The 24,853-nt window shown below is 47.9% G+C and overlaps 1 protein-coding gene across 4 annotated transcripts; it reads left to right on the top strand.

The window, feature by feature from the left end:
- Window positions 1-4,867: 4,867 nt before the first annotated feature.
- CTC1 (CST telomere replication complex component 1) lies at window positions 4,868-24,347 on the top strand. Of its 4 annotated transcripts, none has more exons than XM_068531066.1 (23): window positions 4,868-4,918; window positions 8,270-8,433; window positions 11,250-11,487; window positions 11,640-11,848; window positions 12,181-12,325; window positions 16,131-16,421; window positions 16,524-16,652; window positions 17,167-17,399; window positions 17,526-17,703; window positions 17,802-18,002; window positions 18,559-18,685; window positions 19,297-19,411; window positions 19,556-19,883; window positions 19,969-20,058; window positions 20,297-20,490; window positions 21,339-21,400; window positions 21,497-21,671; window positions 21,978-22,055; window positions 22,718-22,862; window positions 22,954-23,018; window positions 23,267-23,432; window positions 23,544-23,670; window positions 23,826-24,347. In XM_068531066.1, exons 1-23 carry the CDS (start codon window positions 4,886-4,888, stop codon window positions 23,963-23,965), a joined length of 3,633 nt encoding a protein of 1,210 aa, XP_068387167.1. In that variant the 5' UTR covers window positions 4,868-4,885; the 3' UTR covers window positions 23,966-24,347. The 4 variants fall into 4 exon arrangements, with proteins under 4 accessions (XP_068387167.1, XP_068387166.1, XP_068387168.1 ...); XM_068531065.1 differs by having other exon boundaries at window positions 4,876-4,918; window positions 8,213-8,433; XM_068531067.1 differs by lacking the exons at window positions 4,868-4,918; window positions 8,270-8,433 and having other exon boundaries at window positions 11,402-11,487; window positions 11,690-11,848.
- Window positions 24,348-24,853: the final 506 nt, after the last annotated feature.

The raw sequence follows: 24,853 nt of genomic DNA, 5'->3' as shown, positions 1-24,853 counted from the left end.
TTTCTTTCTTTCACTTTGATCTTTTCTGAATGAATTCATTTATTTAATTCTTAGCAGGGTGGGAGGCATATATATATATATATTTTTTTGTGGGGGGCAGGGCGCACCCCGATCGCCATGTGGAACCTCCCGGACCAGGGATCGAACCCATGACCCTTGCATTGGAAGCACTAAGGCTTAACCACTGGACCACCAGGGAAGTCGGGGAGGCGTATGTTTTTAACTTCTGTATTCTGGCTAGTTACGGTGACAATAATAATGATCGGAAGCATTTATTGAGCACCCATTACATGATCTCAGTCCATCCTCACAAAAACCCTGTTTTACAGAAGTGGAAGCTGAGGCTCATAGCCATGCTCTCGTTCCTTAGTTTTGTAGCTCAAACACTTAGCAGCTTTGTACTGTTTTTTGGCACATTTTTAAAACTCTCATACTATATACATATACGATTGTGATAGGGACAGAGTAAAAAGACAAATTAGGTAATTAAATAGTTAATCCCACTAGGGGATTGCAAGTAAAGAAAAAAGTATGGGAGACCCCTGTAAGTTAATGATCACTCAAGAAAACAGGTTTGCTTAACCACAAAACCAAGCAGGCCTGCTTAGCAACAAACCATGCAACAGAAGCATGAGACATGCCCCAAAACAATAAAACCCTGGTGGCATGAGACCCACATCCTGCCCAGTGAGCTCAGTAAGTTAATGACCCCTAGGACATGCTCTCTGCACACATAAAAAACAATAATTTATGGAAAGATGACATGTCAAAGTAAAAGACCCTCATTGTACTGAGACCTGAAATAATTTTTCCATAGTACCGTGACAGTCCTGGCTTGACCATGTAGGGACAAGAAAAGTGACTTCCAGATTCATCAGTTTGTCCCTGATCCTTCTCCTGACTTGGGTCCTATACCTCCCGCTGCCCCCTGAACAAGTGTAGCTTATTCAAAATCACTGGATCTGAGACAGCTCCCAATCCTCCATACTTACCCCACTCTTTGACAGACCCTGTGGCCCTCTCATTTGATCCTGCATGCTGCCACAAGATTAAACTGCTAACCTGACCTTTAAATCACACCAACGAGGGTGGTGTTGGATCCAGTTCAACTTACAGTCTGATCACTGTAGCCTAAACTCAACTCTCCCTCCTATGAACTAGCAGAGGTAAATCCCAGGATATAGGGCACACCTTCATGGACTTGGTAAACTAGAGCTAATCAATGAATTTGGTAAAGTAGCAGGATACAAAATAAATGCACAGAAATCTCTGCATTCATATACACTAATGATGAAAAATCTGAAAGAGAAATTAAGGACACACTCCCATTTACCACTGCAACAAAAAGAATAAAATACCTAGGAATAAACCTACCTAGGGAGATAAAAGACCTGTATGCAGAAAACTATAAGACATTGCTGAAAGAAATAAAGATGATACAAACAGATGGAGAGATATACCATGTTCTTGGATTGGAAGAATCAATATTGTGAAAATGACTATACTACTCAAAGCAATCTACAGATTCAATGCAATCCCTATCAAATTACCAATGGCATTTTTTACAGAACTAGAACAAAAAATCTTAAAATTTGTATGGAGACACAAAAGACCCCGAATAGCCAAAGCAGTCTTGAGGGAAAAAAACGGAGCTGGAGGAATCAGACTCCCTGACTTCAGACTATACTACAAAGCTACAGTAATCAAGAAAATATGGTACTGGCACAAAAACAGAAATATAGATCAATGGAACAGGATAGAAAGCCCAGAAATAAACCCATGCACCTATGGTCAACTAATCTATGACCAAGGAGGCAAGGATATACAATGGAGAAAAGACAGTCTCTTCAATAAGTGGTGCTGGGAAAACTGGACAGCTACATGTAAAAGAATGAAATTAGAACACTCCCTAACACCATACACAAAAATAAATTCAAAATGGATTCGAGACCTAAATGTAAGACCGGACACTATAAAACTCTTAGAGGAAAACATAGGAAGAACGCTCTTTGACATAAATCACAGCAAGATCTTTTTTGATCCACCTCCTAGAGTAATGGAAATAAAAACAAAAGTAAACAAATGGGACCTAATGAAACTTAAAGGCCTTTTCAAAACAAAGGAAACTACAAACAAGACGAAAAGACAACCCTCAGAATGGGAGAAAATATTTGCAAACGAATCAATGGACAAAGGATTAATCTCCAAAATATATAAACAGCTCATGCAGCTCAATATTAAAAAAACAAACAACCCCATCCAAAAATGGGCAGAAGGGGCTTCCCTGGTGGTGCAGTGGTTGAGAATCTGCCTGCCAATGCAGGGCACACGGGTTCAAGCCCTGGTCTGGGAAGATCCCACATGCCGGAGCGACTAGGCCCGTGAGCCACAGCTACTGAGCCTGCGCGTCTGGAGCCTGTGCTCCGCAACAAGAGAGGCCGCGATAGTGAGAGGCCCGTGCACCGCGATGAAGAGTGGCCCCCACTTGCTGCAACTAGAGAAAGCCCTCGCACAGAAACGAAGACCCAACACAGCCATAAATTAATTAATTAATTAATTAATTTTAAAAAAAAGGGGCAGAAGACCTAAATAGACATTTCTCCAAAGAAGACATACAGATGGCCAAGGAGCACATGAAAAGCTGCTCAACATCACTAATTATTAGAGAAATGCAAATCAAAACTACAATGAGGTATCACCTCATGCCAATTAGAATGGGCATCATCAGAAAATCTACAAACAACAAATGCTGGAGAGGGTGTGGAGAAAAGGGAACCTTCTTGCACTGTTGGTGGGAATGTTAACTGAAACAGCCACTATGGAGAACAGTATGGAGGTTCCTTAAAAAACTAAAACTAGAATTACCATATGACCCAGCAATCCCACTACTGGGCATATACCCAGAGAAAACCATAATTCACAAAGACACATGCACCCCAATGTTCATTGCAGCACTATTTACAATAGCCAGGACATGGAAGCAACCTAAATGCCCATCGACAGATGAATGGATAAAGAAGTTGTGGTACATATATACAACGGAATATTACTCAGCCATAAAAAGGAACGAAATTGAGTCATTTGTAGAGACGTGGATGGATCCAGAGACTGTCGTACAGAGTGAAGTAAGTCAGAAAGAGAAAAACAAATATCGTATATTAAAGCATATATATGGAACCTAGAAAAATGGTACAGATGAACTGGTTTGCAGGGCAGAAATTGAGACACAGATGTAGAGAACAAACGTATGGACACCAAGGGGGGAAAGTGGCGGGGGGTGGTGGTGGTGGTGCTGGTGTGATGAATTGGGAGATTGGGATTGACATATATACACTAATATGTATAAAATGGATAACTAATAAGAACCTGCTGTTTAAAAAAATAAATAAAATTAAATTTAAAAAAAAAAAAACGGTGGCCGGGGGGTCTTCCAGAGTTGAGAAATATTGAATGCAAAAGGAATGATTAGGTTTGGGATTTTGACCAGGCTCTGACTGGTGTTCTAATTAGGGAGCCAGTGTGGCTGGAGTGGAGTAGGAGAGAGGTTTCAGCTTCTCTGGGGGAATCTCTCGTTGCTATTGTTTTGGTGAAAAGGGAAGGAACACATCTCTGATGTAATAATGGGAAATAACTGCAAACAAAGATTTGCCTTATAAATAACTTAGCACCACAGTGCATAACTAGTTCATGCAATAAGGAATAGAGAGCTTGCATTGAATGAAGTTGAATTAGGGGATACCATAACTTGTAGAATTAAAGTCTTTATTCTCCTGTTATGACTAGAGCATTCTTATTGTCTAAAGTGTTTATACTTACTATATTATAGTCAATGTTTATTCTATCTTGCTCCAAAAACAATTTGAAGCTCCTATAAGTGTACAATGGCATTAAATGCCTCTCTTTTACTTTATGTCTTTAATTTCCCCTCCTCCCCTCCAGCCTCACTGACTTCTTGCATTTCTTTCCACCGCTGGGCCTTTGTGTTTGTTGTTTCACCTGCCCATTCTTTCTCTTTGATCCCCATCATATGAGTCCTTCATCTCTTTCAATTCTTTAATATAAAGTCACCTTTTCAGTAAGGCCTTCTCTATATAAAAGGGACACACCACACCACCCCCTGCATTCCATAGGACCTATTACTAACATTCTACACATTTTACCTTTTTTTTTTTTTTAACTGTCAGCCCCCATGTTCTAGAATGTAACCTCCATGGGAGCAGGGATTTTTGTCTGCTTTGTTCACTGCTGTATCCCCAAAGCCTAGAACAGTGCCTGACACATAGTTGCATGAATTCTGTGCACTCCACTGCCTATTAAGCCATGGATTGATTGGTTGGTTGACTAAATTAGGGAGAGCAGAGGCTTTTATTAGTAGAGCCACAAAAATTTATCAAGTTCTTATTTAACAACAAGCACTGTTCTAGGCACCAAATACAAAGAAGAATAGAATAAAGGTTCTAGGTACTCACAGTCAAGTGCGGAAAACAGTTAAACAATTACAGCAATGAGTTAAGGCCACAAAGCAAGTATGAAAGATGTGCTGCATTAAGGAGGAAACGCTTCTCTCTGCTTGGCACAATCAGGGAGGTGGAAAGATGCATAGGAAATTACCAGCCAGAATGGCTGTGTTTGAGCTCCTGAGCTCCCCCACCCCACGGATGCCAGACAGGATATCACTGGGGAAGAGGTTGGGGGTGCCAGAGTCGGAGTGCCAGAGTCGGAGTGCCAGAGTCGGAGACAGAGGTGGCAGTGGAGCAGAGAGGTCCTGACGCTGAATGGGGAAAAGTCGGCGGTGGAGCCAAGGGGGCGCCCGCCGATGACGTCACGGACCAGCCCGCCTTCGAGTCTCGGCGCGCTTTCCAGGGGGTGGAGTCGCCGGAGCATCATGGCTGCCTGCCGGGCTGAGGCTCCTGGCTCCGTGAGTGCTGTTCTCTGTCCCTCGTCCCTTTTTTCTTGCCTGTCCCAAATTTTCTTTCTGCTCCTGTAAGCTCCACCTTGCATCTTTGCCTCCCTGACTTAGCTGGCCGCCCCCAGGCGAGGGGGGACGGTGAGGCTCTTCGTCCCGCCCCTCTCACTGGTTCTGCGATTACATTTATTCCATCATGGCTGTGGCGCCGGCTGTGAGCCATAAATACACGTCTGTCCACTCTTTAGGCTTCAAGCCCAATGGGAAGCCAGGAGCAGACGAACGGCTAACTGTGGGGCTGTGGATTCCTGGGGGAGACCCCTGACGCAGCTGTATGGGAAAGGGGTAACCGATAATCTGGAAAAGCTTCTGAGACCCGAAGTGTGTGCAGGAGTTACCAAGGGAAAAAAAAAAAAAAAAGCGCTAAAAGAAGTTTCAAGGCGGAGGCAAAAAACATGTTCAAAGGCAAGAGATAGAGCAGGTGTCTTTGAAAAACTCAAAAAGTTCAGCTGGGTGGTGGTGGAGGGGGTCAAAGGTGACAGTCTCGTAAGTCTTGGTAGGCAGTGATTTCAACCGGAGGATAATTGGGAGTTATTGAAGGGTTCTAAGCAAAAGAGTGGATGAGTTTTGTTTTCGTTTCCTGAGGTAGCAGAGTAGAGAGTGCACTGTGGTGGTCCCCAACCTTTTTGGCACCAGGGACCGGTTTCGTGGAAGACAGTTTCTTTTTCGGGGGGGTGGGATGGTTTCGGGATGATTTAAGCACATTGATTTATTATGGTCTCTATGCAGTCAGACCTCTCTGCTAATGATAATTTATTTGTTTTTGCAGCTACTCCCCAGCGCTAGCGTCACTGCCTCAGCTCCACCTCGTCATCAGGCGTTAGATGCTCATAAGGAGCGCACAGCCTAGATCCCTCACATGCGCAGGTCACAGTAGGGTTCTCGCTTCTATGAGAATCTAATGCCATCGCTGCTCTGAAAGGAGGCGGAGCTCAGGCGACAATGCGAGCAATGGGGAGTGGCTGTAAATACAGATGAAGCTTCGCTTGCTCACCGCCCGCTGCTCACCTCCTCCAGTGCGGCCTGGTTCCTAACAGGCCACCGACCGGTACCGGTCCATGGCCCGGGGGTTGGGGACCCCTGGACTAGAGAGTATCAGTCAGAACGCTGTGGTTTAAATGTAGTAAGAGATGGTAGTGACACCGACCATGGCAGCGACACCGACCATGGCAGCAATGTTGAGGTTCCAGAGGTGAAAACAGTAAAAAGATATTGAAGAGATAGAATCTAAATTAAGTAAGCTCCCCAGATTAATACTGATATAGGCCAAAGTTTGAGAACACTGTACACTTTCTTCGCGACCTCATCCACTGACTGCATGGCTTTAACAGCCAGTGATAGATGCTGATTTTTCCTAAATCTCTACTTTGGCTGTGATCTCTCTCCTGAGCTCTAGTTATATCCATCTGCCTGCCAGATTCTCCATCTGGCCAGCCTACAGGCACCACATATGCCCAACAGTGAGCTTTTCAGAAAATCCACCCCTCTTCCAATGTTCACTAACTTGGCAAATAGCACCCTCAACCGAATAGTTCTGCCATGAAATGTGGATGTCCTCTTTCACTTCTTCCTTTCCCTACACAAGACCCAAGTTCAAAACACACTCTGGAGCTAACTCCCCCCACCCCACCCACTCCTGGATTCTGAGTCAATAGACTGGATCACCTAAAAATCAGTTGCATTTTAAACAGAGCTTTGGTGATTCTGAGGCATCAGTACCACTTTGAGAAACAGTAGTATTCAGTGTGCCAATGGACAGGTCCTCAGGAATAGGAGCTAAAAGAGTAGATCAAGAGAGGAAGGCAAAAAGCGTAGGAGTCTGATGTTGGTGGGCAGTTCTGAGTGATAATCTGGTCCAATTTTGACAACACTGACCATGAACAAGAGTGTTTGACTGAGGTGGGGTGAAGGTGAAGGTCAATGATAGGGTGATAGGGCCATCCACAAGGACACTGAAGCCATCTAGAACTTGAACACTGGTTTTTCAAGCTGTTTTCAAGCTGCTAAAGGTTAACTGGATGTGGAGGAGTGACTGGAGGAGCATTGGAGAAACAGGGATAGAGCTATAATGGTTTTGAATTATCACTGGGGATAAGAAGGGTAAAGGTCATTAAGTATTGTTGAACTCTGTCGGAATTTTAAAATAAATCTGCTTAGCACTAGGAGTAAGCTAAGCTTGCCCCCTCCCCTAGAGTTATCTGTATATAGAGGCAACTATGTCCCCAGAATCTGGTACAGACACGAAGATGGTTCCTGTCCTCCTTAGGAAGCCCACATCTTAGCTACAAAGACAGAACAGGAAACAATTCCAGTGGGATTGTATCTCATACACATTTAGCTTATAGGCACTCAAATGTATACACTTCACTAAAACAAGAGGGGGATGATTAAAAATTATACTCTGCTTATGTCCTTTTATGTAATGTCTACTAGGCACATTTCCATTTCCATATACATATTACTGTACAGTGTTATGTACTATTCCTTATGAGCAATTTAAAGGATTTTTTTTGAGGGTGACCTTAGACCAGTCTTGTTTTTCAACTTGCTGGCTTTAGAATCAGACCGCATAGAAGGTGGGCTGCCACTGTATCTGGTGGTCAGTGCTCCATGTGCAAGGTACTGTGGGAGCTCCAAGGAGGGAGCAGCGTTCTGCCGGGGATACTCAAAGAAGGGTTCACAAGGAATATTTATTCTACTTGAGCACTTTCAGGATTGGTACAGGTTTGTTAAAGAAAGAGGCAAGACCAAAGCTGGATGGCCAGTTTTCTAAGTTGATTGGCTGAACTAAGACTTCTAAGGTTTCTTCAAGCTCTAAACTCCTTTACTTTACATCTTCATTTTTTCCCGCTTGATTTTTTTTTTTTTTTGGCTGCGCTGGGTCTTCGTTGCTGCACACAGGCTTTCTCTAGTTGCAGCGAGCGGGGGGGGGGGGGGCTACTCTTCGTTGCAGTGCGGGGGCTTCTCTTATTGCAGAGCATGGGCTCTAGGCACCCGGGCTTCAGTAGTTGTGGTGCGTGGGCTCAGTAGTTGTAGTTCACGGGCTCTAGAGCGCAGACTCAGTAGTTGTGGTGCACAGGCTTAGTTGCTCCACGACATGTGGGATCTTCCAGGACCAGGGATCGAACCTGTGTCACCTGCATCTGTAGGTGGATTCTTAACCACTGTGCCACCAGGGAAGTTCTCCCTCTTGATTTAAAAAAAAAAAAAAAAAAAAAAAAAATCTATTCCTTTATTCTTCCCCAGTTTCCTTGGTGGGCAAGATGGTCAGGAAGGTGTATGAACTCGCTTCACTTTCCTCAGGAGCAAGCCTGGCTGGAGGCTGCCCAGGCCTTCATCGAAGAGACCCTGTGTCCACCTGGCAAGGAGCCTGATGTCCAGTTGGCTCAGTTGGTAATTGACTGTGTGAAGACTATCTGGTTGTCCCAGGGAAGGAACCAGGGTTTAACGCTGCCCCTCAGCTACAGGTAAGGAGAAGTGGGGTAACCAGGAAAGTTAACTTTGGGATTGAAAAGGAAGGACTTATCATTTGAGTTGAGTGAGGGGAAACTTAAGGGGAGGAAAAGGTGGTCTAAAGAAAACCCCTTCTGCCGGTCTTTCTCATTCTCCATCAAGCTGCTTTCCTTTTCCTGTAGTTCTCCTTAATTGGCTCAAGTCAAGTTTAGAGACAAGGAGAGGGGCGTGAGAAGATAGAAAGAAAATACGGAGAAAGAACCCTCAAAGTGGGGAGAGAGGCTGATACTATTTCATTTTGTGCATTAGGAAGCTAAGATACAGACCATGATCTTTCAGCAAGTGTAGATCGTTGTTTTTGGAAGACCTGAGTTTGAGGTCTTCTGAAGGTGTTTTTTTGTTTGTTTTGTTTTTGTCCTTTTTAACACTATACTACCATTCGTAAACCGTTCTAGGCAATGTTAATAAAGTACTACAGGAAAAGGGTTCCATGGCCAAATAAGTTTGAGAGACATTGGATAAGATAAACTTCTCTAGGAGAATCGTGAGGCTCATTGACAGGTTAAAGGCTCCGAAAAGTTCTGCAAAAAGAAACCTGCTTACTCCTCATAGAAGTAACTACTATCTGAAGTATGAGGGTATATCATTCTTGTGAATATCTTTATATTTTTTTCTATCCATGCATCTATTCCTAAGCAATATACAGTAGTTTTACATACCTTTAGACTTTGTATAAATGGTACCATACCTTGTATATCCTCTGCAGTTTGCTTTTTTGTGCTTAACATTATGCTTCTGAGATTTATTCACATTGATAGCTCTAGGTCATTTATTTTAACTGCTGTATGGTATTCTGTTACGTGAATAAACATATCACTGTTCTTTTTTTAAAAAAGGTAGAAATCTGTTTAGCTTTGTTTATTTTGTTATTTCCCAATAATAACTGAAAATCCAAAAAGAATAATTGAAAAGTGGTAAGTCAGCAATTTTTAGAAAACTTGCAACCTGTTTAAGTTTCTTGTTATTCTTCAAGATAAATGTGGACTAGATAGCACAATATGTAGAAGATGATGGATGAGGATAGAGTAAAAATTATTTGACAGGTATAAATATTCATTCATTTTTCCATTTCCCTTCACTGAGTGCCTGCTGTGTGCCAGGTACTGTGGTGGCCTTGAAAGTTAGAGGGCAGTGGCCCATGCAAAAGGTCTGCGGTTATCACCTTCAGTTTCCTGACCCAAACCCTGAAGAATCTGAGAAAAGTGACCCCTATCCTTACTGTTTTCTGTCCTGAAGGTGCCTAGGGTAAAGGCACAGTTCCCTCCAGTTGTTTTTTCCTAGGCTTTTGTAGAAGTAGGGAAAGACAAAAAGACTTTTGAGTGAGACATACCTGGCTTTGCCACCTACACCACTGTGTACCTGAACCTCTGTAAATTTCCTCATTGGTGTGTTTCCAGGGGTTTTTGGTGAAGATTCAATGCAGTATTGAGCGTGAATGGACCCAGTACAGTATGTGTATAGCAGGGGTGCAACGATGTTAGTTTCTGTCTTTGCCTTTTATCTGCTCTGAAGTCATTGGGGAAGAATGAGGCAGATGCGGAAGGGGAGTGGGCCATCTAGAACAGCATTTCTAATATTTAGCACTCACATGTGGCTTATGTTCATGAGTGCAACAAGGAGGATAAATTGTCATGTTTTGTAACCTTACCGTGTTTCTTTTCTGCTGAAAAAACCATGGGAATGGAAGTGAGTGAAAAAACCATGGGAATGTAATAATGGTATTACAAAAATGTGAATCTATCACAACTTTGATAATTTAACTTGTATCACATTCTCTGTGATATACCTCACAATTGGTAGTGACTCAGCAGTGTTGCGGCACTTTGCTTAAGAGTGGTTGATCTCGGACTTCCCTGGTGACGCAGTGGTTAAGAATCCGCCTGCCAACGCAGGGGACATGGGTTCGAGCCCTGGTCCGGGAAGATCCCACATGCCGTGGAGCAACTAAGCCCGTGCACCACAACTACTGAGCCTGTGCTCTAGAGCCCGCGAGCCGCAGCTACTGAGCCCGCGTGCCACAACTACTGAAGCCCGTGCACCTAGAGCCCATGCTCTGCAACAAGAGAAGCCACCACAATGAGAAGCCAACGCACCACAATGAAGAGTAGCCCCCGCTCGCCGCAACTAGAGAAAGCCTGTGCGCAGCAACAAAGACCCAATGCAGCCAAAACTAAATAAATAAATAAATACATTTATTAAAAAAAAAAAAGAATGGTTGATCTCAAACATCTCTTGAGATTTGGGAGCTTGTGATATCAACTCCCACCTCAGCCTCAGCTTCCCAGCCAGTCTCTAGTACTGTGATACTCCAGACTAGGAAGGAAACCTGGCTGGGGCCAATGAGGTTGAGCCATTAAGCAGATGCCTTAGTGCCCCCACTGAAGTTCTCTGTGGAGCTGAGAGCTGAGATGCTGTCAAGGGAGCAGTTTGTGTTGTCTCTAAAATGTTCTCCCCATGTGCTCATCTCCTCAGGCTGCTCTTACATTCCCACTCCACTTCTCTGGGTCCTCTCTGTGGCACTGTCTTGTTCAAGATATGATTCAGCACAGACTTTCTTCCTGCCTTCCCTAGGTACTACCCAGTGTTTGGACCCAGACCCCATCCTCATTTTCTTAGGCCCTCACTCCCAGTTTTTTCAATCAATCAAACTTTCTTAGTCCAGGTTCCCCACTGATCTTTCCTTGGGATCTTGGGGGATTGTTGGGGTTGAGGATAAAATTCCTAGGCTTGGACATAGCTTTACAAAACTTCTGTTCTCTTCACTCTGCAGCTTTGTCTCAGTAAAGGACCTCAGGACCCACCAACGTCTTCCGTGCTGCAGCCACTTGTCCTGGAGCAGTACTGCATACCAGGCTTGGGCCAAAGAGGCTGGACCATGTGGGGTCCCCCTGCCCCGGGAACGGCTGTTACTTTTAGGGACACTAACAGACCTATCAGGGGACTTGGAACAAGAGTGCAGGAATGGAAGCCTCTATATAAGAGATAACACTGGTACCCTGGGCTGTGAGGTGAGTAGGAAGGGCGCAGTCAGATCCCTCAGATCCTAATAAGAATGGTGTCTAGGGAGCAAGACAATTAAGTCTCTGAGGGAACAGAGATGGAGGGGGGGTTGGACTGGATGCTAGGGTCCTGATTAATCCTCGCCCTTGGTCTTTTCTAGCTCATAGATCTGGACCTTTCTTGGTTGGGCCATCTCTTTCTGTTCCCCAGCTGGAGTTACCTCCCTCCTGCGATGAAGTCCTCAGGAGAAGGGCACTTGGAGCTCTGGGGTGCCCCTGTGCCAGTGTTTCCCTTGACCATCAGTCCTGGCCCCCTCACCCCCATCCCTGTTCTCTACCCAGAGATGGCTTCCCGCCTGCTCAGGCACAGGTGATTCTTCCGTGTAGGGGAGGGGGCAGCACTGTAAAACTGGGACGATGATGGTGGGTCAGTGGAAGGAGGGAAAGAAAGGCATCGAGAGTAATATAGGTGGAATGTTCCAAATCAGGGGAACAATGGGGCCTCTCAGAAAGTTAAGAGCCAGATTCTTCAAGGGAAGTGTGCCTTATCTAAGGGCAGGTAGAGTTTGAAGGAGGTTTTTAGGACAATGGCTTTGAGGTATGGAAATTTTACATCACTACTAGATTATAGTGGAAAGGAAGGCATTTGTAGGGGGAAAAAAAAAGAGAAATAAAAATGACTTCTCTCTCTACTTTTTTTAGAAGCAAGCACAGAAATGTGCAGCCAAACCTTGCTGGGGAGCTGGTTCGATTGAGCGCTCTGGTGAAAAGTCGAAAGAAATCGTACTTCATCCTGTCTCTTGGTGGATCATCCCCAGTTGGCAGCCATGTGTCTGTCATCGTGCAGGTGAGGATTACGGTCAATTCAGGGGTGTGGAGGTGTGGGAGGGGGGTACGAACTCCTAATAGGAAAGATAACATCATAGGAGGAACCAGGTAGGAAAGGAGGACAGCTGGGGAGAGTTGTTTCTGGAACAGTGCTGTTGAGGGAGCAGTGTGAGTGACACCTTCCCTACATACAGGAGGTGGGGAGTAGACTTCCCTGCTGTGCAGCTCATTCGAGGAGACAACTTTTGTTATCATGTGTCCCGTTTTGAAAACCTGCCAGAATCACTTGGTTTTCCCCTGCATTAGAAGAATGACCAAGGAAAGTATTTATCTTAACACCATTAAAACATGAAATCCCTGTACTTTTAGTAAAACTTGGTACGTATTGTTGAGTCTTTTTATGTCAACTGGTACGATTTTATTTATTTTTTTATTTTTTTAAAAATATTTATTTATTCGGTTGTGCCGGGTCTTAGTTGCAGCAGGTGGGCTCTTTAGTTGCGGCTCCCAGGCTCCTTAGTTATGGCTTGCCAGCTCCTTAGTTGTGGCATGCAAACTCTTAGTTGTGGCATGCACGTGAGATCTAGTTCCCTGACCAGAGATCGAACCTGGGCTCCCTGCATTGGGAGTGCGGAGTCTTATCCACTGCGCCACCAGGGAAGTCCCTGGTATGATTTTAAAGTCATTTTTTTAAATTTTTTATAATTTTTATTTATTTATTTATTTATTTATTTATGGCTGTGTTGGGTTTTCGTTTCTGTGCGAGGGCTCCGTGGCATGTGGGAGCTTCCCAGACCAGGGCTCGAACCCGTGTCCCCTGCATTGGCAGGCGGATTCTCAACCACTGCGCCACCAGGGAAGCCCTAAAGTCATTCATTTTTATACTGATTATTGTTATACGATTTATACAATTATCTGAATAACGTTTCAGAAGCATTCAAAACAATTAAAGGATGAACGGGCTCTTTAACATACATATCGAAAAAGGAAACTGAAATTTACTAGCACTATAAGAATTCTTACCTGTATCTGTGTGTGTCATGAGCTGGAGTAACAGTAATTAGAGTATAAAGAAACTAAAAAAGCTTACAAACCACCCAAATTTCTAATCTTGTTTTTTCCTCTTGGGTTAAAGAGGAGCTTATGTATATTGTTTACATTAGAATGTTTTAAGTCTCCTAGAGCATTCAAAAATTCTGGGCATGGTAGGATTGGCTCATTCGAGGGAGAAAGCTCTGAAATGCACTTGAATTTCTGCAGGGCAACTAAAGTAGGCCAAGCCCTTTGGGTAGTTTATAATCTTATTGTAGATTCTATATCATATTGATTTGTAAAACAAGCAGAGAGTGATACAGAACAGTGTGTAAATTCCAAGGTGTGTGGTATAGTTGTAACTGCTATAGCAGGTTAGCTAGAGTTTATTATGTGGAGAGAAGCCTAAGAAGGGAGAGTTTAGACTCGATCTGGTTCTTGAAGGTGGCTAGGATTTGAATCCCTAGAAGAGAGGGAGGGCTGTCTGGGACTAGAGTATCACCTGTACCAAGATTGGCCCTTTATTGAGCATGTGCTGTATGCTAGGGGCTTTGGTCATTTCAGAGGCACAAAATTGAGTAAGATGATGGCTCTTGTCCTCTGGAAGCTCTCAGCCGGATAAGTGAGTCAGTGATTACTGTTCAGGGTCATAAGTGCTGGGGTAGAGACATGCACATGCACAAGGCACTGTGAAGGTGCAGAGGTGGGCTTTGGAATAAGTCTGGGAGGTCAGGGGAGGAGTGACCTTGGTTTGTTTACAGGCTGCTGAAGAGACACGTTGGATAAATACTGTCACTCTAGATGATCCCAGTGAATCTCCTCCATGATAGAGGAGTGAGGTCATGTCTAGAAAGACAACTCTGAAGAGAGGAGTAAAGGTTCAGGGTAAACTGCTGTGCCAGGCAGTTGAGGATAAGAGATCGCTAAGCAGTGACAGAGGCGCAGCTGGAGAGGGTTAGCGGCAGTGTTTTGCCCTGGGGTGGTATGGGTCTGTCTTCCTCAGTAGGGTTTTTGCCTTAGAAGAAGAGTTGAGGAAAGAGAGGGCTGTGATGCTGTAAACTCAAGGGTGAAGTGTGGGTAAAAAGGGCAGGATTCAGGGGATAGGTATTCAGATCCTGGCATTTGGACAGAGAAAGGGAAGGACCTCAACGTCTGAATAAAGGAGAAGTGGCTGCAGTATTGGGAGGTCCTAGTGAGAGGTTAGAGGAAGTCTAGTGAGCCCAGGGGGAGCAGGGGAGAGCAGAAGCACCAGTATTCAGTCATTCATTCGTGTGTTCAGTCAAGCCATCATTAGCTACTTGTTTTGCATAAGCAGTAAGCTTAAGTGAAAACTTAGCAATACCTTACGATGAGTTGTGACGTCCAAGTTCTGACTGGTGGTACCCAGCTGGTTTTAGAGAGAAATGGGGGTCTGTGAAGCGGAGCATAGGGGACCGTGAAGTTCAGGTATCCAGAGTCATCAGTGTGTTGGTTTTTTTTAAAATTAATTAATTAATTTATTTTTGGCTGTGTTGGGTCTTCGTTTCTGTGCGAGGGCTTTCTCTAGTTGCGGCGAGCTGGGGCCACTCTTCATCACGGTGCGCGGGCCTCTCACTGTCGCGGCCTCTCTTGTTGCGGAGCACAGGCTCCAGACGCGCAGGCTCAGTAGTTGTGGCTCATGGGCCCAGTTGCTCCGCGGCATGTGGGATCCTCCCAGACCAGGGCTCGAACCCGTGTGCCCTGCATTGGCAGGCAGATTCTCAACCACTGCGCCACCAGGGAAGCCCCATCAGTGTGTTTTGAAGCCCCTGAGAATGGCAGCCGTGCTCTGGGAGGGACGTGCCCTAGAAGATCGTTACATTTATTAACGGTCTCATCGGTGTAACTCTTTTCCTTTTGCTTACATTTCTTCAACAACCACCTTTCTCCATTCCCTATGAGACCCTCTGCCGTTCATTTTTACTTTCCTACTTGGATGTTTCTCCCTTTCCAACAGATTGAAAGTCTTCAGCATGTTATTTCTGGGTTTTTTCTTCATCTCAGCCCTTCCATCTTGTCTCTGGCAACTGCCAAGAACGTTCCTCCTCCATCCTGGCCAGGGTTTTCACTGCCTTGCTCATTCTGAGTTCTGAACATTTCTGTGTTGTTGCCTCTTGCTTGAATCACCCTTCTCTCTCCTCACTACTTCAGCAAAGCAGAGATGGCCTTCAGGACCCTGGCAAGTTCAGCTTCTTTCACTTGGCCTTCCTGATCATTCCACCCCACCCTGACCTCTTTCTTTCTCTGAAACCTTACCGGATGTGTATTGTTTTTGCCACTTGATCATACATGGCTCCATGTTATTACTTGGGTTTGTGTCTGTGTTTCCCAGTGGTTTGAAATATGTTGGAGATGAGAGAAGTCTATGATATTTCCCTTAACATCTGTCCCAATACTGGATACGTATGTACCGTGTGCATACTGATTAAATAAGTGAATGTTGTTTGTATGGCTGGTTTGTATGTTGGAGTGGGATGGGGAAAGGGCAGAATTTTCTGAAAGGAATATTTATATATTTTGGAGAAAGTTGTAGGGGTGGTTTGTGCCTTGGGGGAGGGATTAGGAAGTATCTGCTGTCTCCTGTGAGAGGGGAGAGATCCTGAGAGTTCTGTGGCTTAAGATTTAATTGGCGAACAGGGAAGATGAAGAGGCAAGGAAAGGCTCTCGAGGAGCAGGTCTTTGAGGTCACATTGTGCTGGGAAGGGACCCTGGCAGAGGGGCAGCATCATGGGAAGCCCCTCACGTACCGTGTTGCCTGCTTCCGCACAAGCCAGGTCCCTGCCCAGCTGGTGTGGCACCGAGCCCTTTGGCCTCATAAGGCCTATGTGCTGACGGAGCTGCGAGTGTCCAAGCTGCCTGGTCACCGTTGCCGGATTTGGATGACCAGTCCCTCCTCCCAGCTTCTGCCACTGAAACCAGAATGTGTGCGAGAGCTGGAACTGGAGCTGGAAGGAACCCCCTTGGAGACCAGCCCCCAGCCACTCCCCATACCCGGCAGTCCCCAAGGCAAGAAGGATCCAGGTCCAGACGGTCTCGTCCGGGACTCCAGGCTCTTATCATACACGGTGAGCGTAAGGGAGAGATCCTTGAGCCCGAAGGGCAGGAAACGTGGGGGTCTCCCAAGAGGAAGGGAACAGGGATCACCTGGCCCTTTGGCTTCTTTGCAGGGAACGGTCACTGGCACGCTGAATCAGCCTGCGGGCCTCTACGAGCTAGACGGGCAGCTGGGGCTCTGCCTCGCCTACCAGCAGTTCTGTGGCCTCAGGCGGGTAGTGCGACCAGGAGTCCGTCTGGAGGTATGTGAGGGGCCAGGGCTGGTGACAGAAGGAGACCCTTTCAGTAGCTTCTCTTACCTTTACGGGCTGGTCCTTCTTTGCAGCAGGTCGACACCTCTACAGCAAGATTATGAAAATAATAAATGTGTGTTGGGGCGCGGGGGTGCTTTTGTTAAGAATGATTTGGACGAGAGCTCAGATCGGAAGGGAGTAGAGAGTGGGGCTTTGGGAGGAGCGGTTAGGCCCAGAGCCTCTCCTTTCCAGAAGGGCCTTCCAACTGGAGCTGAAGTGCAGGTGAGCAGCCAGGGCCCCGCTAGCCAGGAGCCCCCGGGCCCACAGAAAGGCTGAGTGAGGCTCCTGGGAGATGAAGCCTTACCGCGGGGGAGCGGCTTGTGATGGAAGGCGAGGCCTAAGGAGCTGGAGGGAAACAACCTGTAAAGGAGAAATTGTATTTCTCCTGGGACCCAGGCAGTGGAAAACTGCATTTAACTCTGCCTGGGGTCACTGAGTTGCTTTTTCCCTTCTGCCTCCCCAGCTCCAGGATGTTCACCTCCTGCAGTCAATGGGTGGGGGGACCAGAAGGCCCATGTTAGCCCCCTGCCTCCGTGGCGCCGTTCTACTTCAGGGCTTCTCTCCTCTGATGCCTGAGACTCAGTCTTCCCACCGAGCCCCCGGGGCCTCCCTGTATGAGCAGCTGGTGTGGGAACATCAGTTAGGACTTCCCCTCTACCTGTGGGCCACCAAGGCCCTGGAGGAGCTGGCCTGCAAGTGAGGAGGACGAGGGTCTGGGCTGGGGAGGCGGTGGGAGTGGGACACTTGCTCTGTCAGCGAAGCCGGATTCTGGGAGAGACAGGGTCTTTGGGGGAAGTGACTCCGCTTCTTTCCGTGGCCAAGGCTGTGTCCCCATGTGCTGAGACACCACCAGTTCCTGCAGCATTCCTCGCCCGGGAACCCCAGCCTGGGACTACAGATCCTGGCCCCTACCTTGGAGGTTCTCGTTCCGCCTGGCTGCCCCGGTCGGAACACACACAACGAGATCCTTGACGAGCCGCATCGCTGTCCACTGCAGAAGGTCTGAGGATGTGGGGGCACGGAGCTGGCGGAGCTCACGCCCCGGGGGACGCCCCGGGCACAGGGGACGCGTGATCTCATGTCTCTTCTCTCTGACAGTACGCTCGACTGCAGACCCCCTGCTCTTTCCCTACACTGGCCGCCCTGAAAGAGGAAGGGAAGTGCAGGGCCTGGGCCTCCTTTGACCCTAAGACCCTTCTGCCTCTCCCAGAGGCTTCTCACCTGCCCAGTTGCCAACTCAATCAGCGCCTGGCCTGGTCCTGGCTCTGCCTGCTGCCCTCTGCCTTCCACCCAGCCCCGGTAAGTGCGGCTCCAGCGGGGCTCAGGGGACTTCCTCTTTTTGCCATTTCCACTACCACTACCGTAGTCCTTTCTTGTCATTTTGACTACACTAGCCTTCTGACTAGAATGCTCCATCTCGTCTTGGCCCCCTCTAATCCGTTCTCCTGCAGCAACTAGAAGGGGGTGGGGTACAATTGAACATCGATTATAAAACTCTCTTAATTTAAATGCTTCTCTTGTTTCTACCAGTGTGTATAAAATCAAACCCAAACTCTTTGTTATGTCTTGGGAGGTCCTCCATGGTCTCCTAGCTGTAACCTCGATTTGTATACTTTCTCTCTGGCTACTAAATGTGTGAATGCAGGTGCGTTTTTTCCACATCTGTCTACCGCACTTCAATATAAATTCTTTGAGGTCACAGACCATGTTTTTGTGGATCACTTTGTAGCTCTAACAGTTAACGCAGTGCCTGGCACATGGTAGATGCTCAGTATATTTGTTTAATAAAACTTGATGCCTCGGCCAGTATATCTGTTTAATAAAACTTGATGCCTCGGCCTTCATCTCCTTGTAGGTTCTACTTGGGGTTCTGGTGCCTTCATCTCGTAAAGGTTGCCTGCGACTTCAGGACCAAAGTGGTTCCCTCCGCTGCCTACTCCTGGCCAAGCCCTCGCAGCCCCTCACTGACCCTGGGCTCATAGGTTTGGAGTTCAGAGGTGGAGAGAGATGGTGGTGGGGTAGAGGTTCTCTGAACTGGGGGCTTGGCAGAAAGCACTGCTGGGATTTACTAGAGATGCTGGAGTGGCTTCTGTTGATCAACCAGTCTGGCGGGAGGTGTAGGAGGCTGGTATTGGCAGGTGGTGTAAAGGAGCAAGGGGTTCCCGGCCAGAACTACAATTCCCAACATTCACTTCTCCCTCCCTAGGCACACCAGGATGACAACTTCCATTTCTTACCTTCTTAGTGTGGAAGAGTAATGGGCTTATTTGGGCTTACTGAGGTTTGTAGGCAGGGAAACCCCGGAGAGGAAAGCTTTTCAGATCTCGGAACAGGCGTTTTAGGGATTTATGAGAAAGTAGAATCAAGGCCTCTCAGCCTAGGTGGCCAGGGGTGGGATTGGCCCCGCAGGTGGAATGGTTTCTCCCTTGGAGGTATGACTCCTCCAAGATGGGGCTCAGGCCTAGGCCTTCACGTTGTGTTAGGGGAGCAGCTCTGGCCTGAGTTAGGCAGTGAGACCTGCAGGGCGGTCAGCTTTACTGGCCATCCCACAATCCTCTCCTCCTGCCAAAATAGAAAAACTTTCTTCCTCCAGGCTGCCTGGTGCGGGCAGAGAGGTTCCAGTTGGTCGTAGAAAGGAATGTCAGAAGCAGCTTCCCTTCGTGGAAGGAGCTGAGCATGACAGGCTTCATCCAGAAGAAGCAGGCCAGGTTGGTCATTAGAGTGGTGGCTGTCCTCTGAGTCTCTGAGGGGAAGGGGAAGGGGAAGGGCCCGGTGCAGGTGGTAGGACTCTGGGGCCCACAGCATCCAGTGCCTGCATCGCTAACAAACCTATTCCTTGTCTCTCCCAACAGAGTCTATGTCCAGATTTTTCTGGCTGATGCCCTGATCCTGTCTGTGCCCAGACCCGTCCTTCACTCGGCCACCTCCTCAACACCTCCTCAGACAGAGCCCTCCCTCCCAGAGGGTCCCCACATAGGACAGAGCCGGCTGTTCTTGCTGTCCCACAAGGAGGCTCTGATGAAGAGGAACTTCTGTGTCCCCCCAGGAGCCAGTTCGGAGGTGCCCAAGCCCACCCTCAGTTTCCTTGTGTTAGGGAGCTGGCTTGGGGGCACCCAGAAGAAGGAGGGAACTGGATGGGGCCCGCCCGAGCCCAGGGAAGATGAAAACTCAGATCAGAAGGTAAACTGGGGCCTGGGGCCTGGGGCCTGGGACCTGACCTCCTGTGCCCCAGCTCCTGTCTGAGGGACCCTGCTCTCCCCCTCAGGTTCTCCTCATCTTCCTCAGCTCCTCGGTCCGCTGGTTTGAGTTCTTGCACCCAGGGCAAGTGTACCGACTCGTGGTCCCTGGCCCTCCCGTGAGTGCCCTAGTTCACCATGCCCTTCCCCAGAAAGCTTTTTTTGGCTTGGGGTCTGGAGAGGAACTTCTAGGTCTAGAAGAAGGGTGGATTTAGATCACATAGAAGGCCTGTCTGTGTCTGTATCACTTCCTTCACTAGGCTCCAGAGAGGAAGCAAAACTGGGTTGTAGTATGTTAGGAACCTCCCTCCGGACCAGGACACACTCAGAGACGATCACCTCCCCATTTCCTGGCAGACACCAATGTTGTTCAAGGAGGGTGGTTCATCCTGCGTATCACAGCGTCCTCCGGAGCTGGCTGGCTGTGCGTCCTGCCTCACTGTCCAGGATGAGTGGACCCTGGAACTTGCGAGCTCCCAGGACATCCCAGAGGTGCTGGGTATCAGCAGGGCACTGCCTGAATCCTCGCTGACTGACCTGCTCAGTGACAAGTAAATGTCCCCCAGCTTCTCCAGCTACTTTGGCTGCTCTCTCTTCCTCTGCCGTGGTTGCGTCGGATGAACAGCCCATTCTCTGCTACAGTGTGTGTTTCTTGCATGTGATTCAGCTCCTAGAGGAATGATGTCAGTGTAAGATGCAAGTTGTGTTTCACACTTGATTTTCCCCCCAGTATGTTACTGTTCTGAAATGGCTGTGAGCAGGCTTTCTCACAATTCAGGAAAAGCTTTAGCAATTAAAGGAAATATAAGAGACAAAAAAACAAGGACAAAAGCTGAAAAGCTTTAGGGAACAACCTTCCTTTAGTGCAAGAAGTGGCTGGCTTATGGCTTCAGGAACAGCTATACTTTCCTCGTGTAGGCTTTTTCGGGGTAGCTGCAGTGCAGTTGAAGAAGCTGCAGAGATACTTCCCCCCTGTGTAAGCAAACAAACACCCTACTGGATTACATGTGTAATTTTTACAAAATTGATCACTGTCAGAAGTGAAAGTTTTCAAGGACCTATGATTTGAAGGGAGGGGGCATGGGCCCCGGCATACAAAGCTGTGAACAATGGACTGACAGATTCTGGGTGTAAATGCAAGTGGAGATTCACCTCTGCTGGGGCGTTTCTTGGTGAGGCCTCTGGGTGCAAGGCTGTGTGGATTTTGAGTGATCTGCACAACCCTGCTTTTCCCATGAACCCTGTTACTTTTAGCATGTGGTTTGAGACAGTGCAAGGCTTTCCAGGGCCTCATAGATAATGTTCCGGCAGATACTGTAACTCCTTTCTGTCCTTGGATCTGACTCCATTCTCTGCTTTCTTAAGCCTCCATTCTCACTGTATTTCTCTGACCTTCCAGTTTCACAGATTCCTTGGTGTCTTTCTCAGCTGAGATTTTGTCACATCTCTGGATAAAGCCTGGTAATGACACCTCTTTCGGGGAAAGGTATGAAATAACAGTGGTGGGACCTTGTGATCCTGAGAGAGACCACTGACCCCTCGCCTCTCCTTCTGTAGGGAGCTCTGGGGCCACGAGACGGTGTGTGAAGCTCACCATAGCTCTGGAGACGGCCGACTGCGAATTCCCCCCTCACTTGGACATATATATCGAAGACCCACACTTGCCTCCCCCACAGGGACTTCTTCCAGGAGCCCGAGTCTACTTTAACCAGCTAGAGAAAAAGGTTTCCAGGTGAAGATCTGTGTTGATGTCCTTGCCTCCCCTTCCTACTGATGTGGTTCTCTTGAACGCTCGCCCCTACGTGTGTGGCAATGACAACTTCTCTTTGGTATTACGTTTACTGTGTTTCTCTGGCGTTTATGCCCTCTGCCCCTGCGAGATGTTCCAGACCAGTCCTTCCCTTATTCTTCCCTCTGCTCCAGTAGAGCCGGGGTTAGGGCATGTCCCTTGGGGGAGTGGCCTGGCCTGTAATGCAGTCCCAGCTCCTACCTCACATGGACTTCTTTCTCCTCATCACTCTTCCTCCTCCCCCTGCAGATCCCACAATGTTTACTGTTGTTTCCGGTCGTCTACCTGTGTGCAGGTCCTGAGTTTTCCCCCGGATACCACAATCAGGTCAGTGGCCCAGACCCCGATCCCTAAACTTCACAGCCTCACATCTGCATACCGTACTTGTTCCAGGGTCTGGAATTTTTGCCATAACTACAGTCTTCTCCACTCCTAGCAAAATATGTTGAGTTGCAAGGATTTCCTCTGCTTCAAATAAAAGATGTCCAGTACCTATCATTTTACCCAGAAAGATTTAGTGTTCTAGGATTTTCAAGGCTTTTCAGTCCAAAATACAAATCTTTCTTGGCGAACATCTTGGTTTTTCAAGACTGAGAAATAACTGATGACAATCAGAGATCAAGAATCAAAATGGGGGGACTTCCCTGGTGGTCCAGTGAGTAAGACCCTGTGCTCCCAATGCAGGGGGCTCAGGTTTGATCCCTGGTCCAATCCCTGGTCGGGGAACTAGATCCCGCATGCTTCAACTAAAGATCCCACGTGCCGCAACTATGAGCCCACATGCTGCAACTAAAGATCCCGCGTGCCGTAACGAAGACCCGGTGCAACAAAAACTAAAAAAAAAAAAAAAAGCAGCAAAATGGGGGCCATGGGGCTTCCAGGAGAGCACGGAAGCCGCTACTGTCCCCATCTGTATGCGTGCTGAGTCCTTCCAGACACACCCTGCTTTTAGAACCCTGTTGGCTGTTTCTTGACCCCTTTCTCTTTAGTGCCCCCCTGCCCCACATCTACCTAGCTGAACTTCTGCAAGGTGACAAGGCCCCATTCCGGGCCACTGCTTCTTGCCATGTCGTTTCGGTCTTCAGCCTTCAGCTCCTCTGGGTGTGTGCTCATTGTACCAGCATCTGCCCGCAGGTATGAGAGGGAACAGGCCGAGCTGGGTGCAGGGTGCCAGAGGGATGTGATGGGATCCAGGGGATTTTCCCAACCACTTTCTTCATCCCAGGGAAGGTGTACTCGTCAGAGCCCTGCTTGCCCCACTCAGACGTCTATAAGCCAGGCCAGCATCAGGTGAGAGCAGAGCACATGGTGGGTGCCTGTCCCACCACTTACGTGACTTTGTGTCTGCTGTCCCAGTGTTTGCACAATTCCTGGCTTGTGGGAATTGCTTAATATTTTCAAATCAACGAATGAGAATAAAGTGAGCTAACGGCTGGAAAAGATGGAGAGGGAGTCATGTTGGGTCCAGGTGACTGGCCACCTGGGTTCCCTGTGGGAGTTGCTATTTCCTACTCCCCATCCCCCACCCCCGCCCCCAGGCTCCTGGTGGAGGATGGGACTGCCGAAGCTGTGGTGACCTGCAGAAATCATCAAGTGGCAGCAGCACTAGGACTGTGTCCTAGTGAGTGGACCTCCCTCCTCGAGTTCGTTCGAGGGCCGGGGAGAGTGGCCTTGCAATTCACAGGGCCTGGAGCCCAACCTGAGGTGGGTGAGATGTGGCTGGGAGGCGGGGGCTTAGATACCCAAATTCCTGGGGGCTTGGTAGAGAGCGTTTAGAAACTTGAGTTCTGTTGAAACCTGAGTTTCCCTTTCTAGTCCTCAGCCAAGACTGATGAGCCCTTGACCCTCTTCCTCTGGACACTGTGTACCAGTTTCTCTGTCCTCCGCCCTATTGTGCTTTCTTTTGAGCTTGAGAAGAAACCCTCCAAGATCATCCCATTAGGTGAGAGTGGAAGGGCAGGGGTGTAGATAGATGGGTCCCAAGAGGAAGAGGGAGGAGGGATTGATAGGGGGTTTCAGGAGTCGGGGAGGAGAATGGTGGGCGAGGACTAAAAACCACATTCATAGGACACGTGTTTTCCTCTCTTCCCATCTCAGAACCTCCTCGACTACAGCGGTTCCAGTGTGGGGAGTTGCCGTTCCTGACTCGTGTGAATCCCAGGATCCGGCTGTCATGCCTCTCTATCCAGGAGCCTGAGCACCCCAGTGCCCTGGGGGCCTTAGCTTCCTCCTGCTAACCCGAACTGCAGTGGCCTGAAAGTTCTTCCTGCCCTGCTGGAGACCTTGAGGCCTGGGCTTCAGCTCTTCCCCCTTGTCGTGGCTCTTGCCTTCTCTGTGATTGAACCAGGACCCCGGATCCCTGGATTCACAAAATGCTACCCTACTGTTATTTCTCCTATATTCTAATGCCAGCCTGCCTTGAGGAAATTGTGGAAACAGGCAAATCATGGTGCTGTTGCTATTTCCTCTCTAGTTGGTGTCAAGGCACCTGTGCTCACAGGTGGCCCTGAGCACCTGGGTTCTGTCTTTGTGGCAGGGACTTGCGCCTTGTGGGGGTGCTCCTGACAGGCCCCTTGGTCTACAATAAAGCTCTGGGGATGTTTCTCACTTGTGCTCACATGGGTCTCAGGCCTCATGACCTCCTGGCAGCTGGCCCATCGTTTACCATCATTTCAGCCCTTGTTTGCCACCAGTGCCAAAACTGGTTTGGAGAAGAGCTTCTGGTCCAGTCAAGTCAGGCCCTAAAGGGAGTAAATTGGGGTGTGGGGTGCAGGGTAGACAACATTGCCATGATGGCCTCAGTCAGCAAGGTTGGGCCCAGGAAGAAGTCAAGCCTGGAGTTGTTGCTAAGTATTGATATAAGGTGGTTATGGAGAGAGGGAAGCACCAAGCATTAGGAGGGGCGTGGGAGGAACTCGTAATGTGGAACCCCAGTCAAGGGGTCAGTGCTGTGGGTGTCCTGTGGGTCAGGCCTCAGGCAGATACTTGATCAACACCATGAGACTGGCAGGAGTTCCTAGTCAGAACCTACAGAATTAGGGGTTGCAGGAGCAGTTATTTGGAAATGCTCATGCATTTGGCTGGTGTTCTGTCGTTTCTTTCCTGGGAGCTGCTTGCTAGATAGA

Source organism: Eschrichtius robustus, chromosome 20 (assembly GCF_028021215.1).
Source record: "Eschrichtius robustus isolate mEscRob2 chromosome 20, mEscRob2.pri, whole genome shotgun sequence".
NCBI lineage: Eukaryota > Metazoa > Chordata > Mammalia > Artiodactyla > Eschrichtiidae > Eschrichtius > Eschrichtius robustus.
The sequence above is the reverse complement of the archived record's forward strand: the minus strand, read 5'-3'. Positions and strand labels throughout refer to the sequence as shown.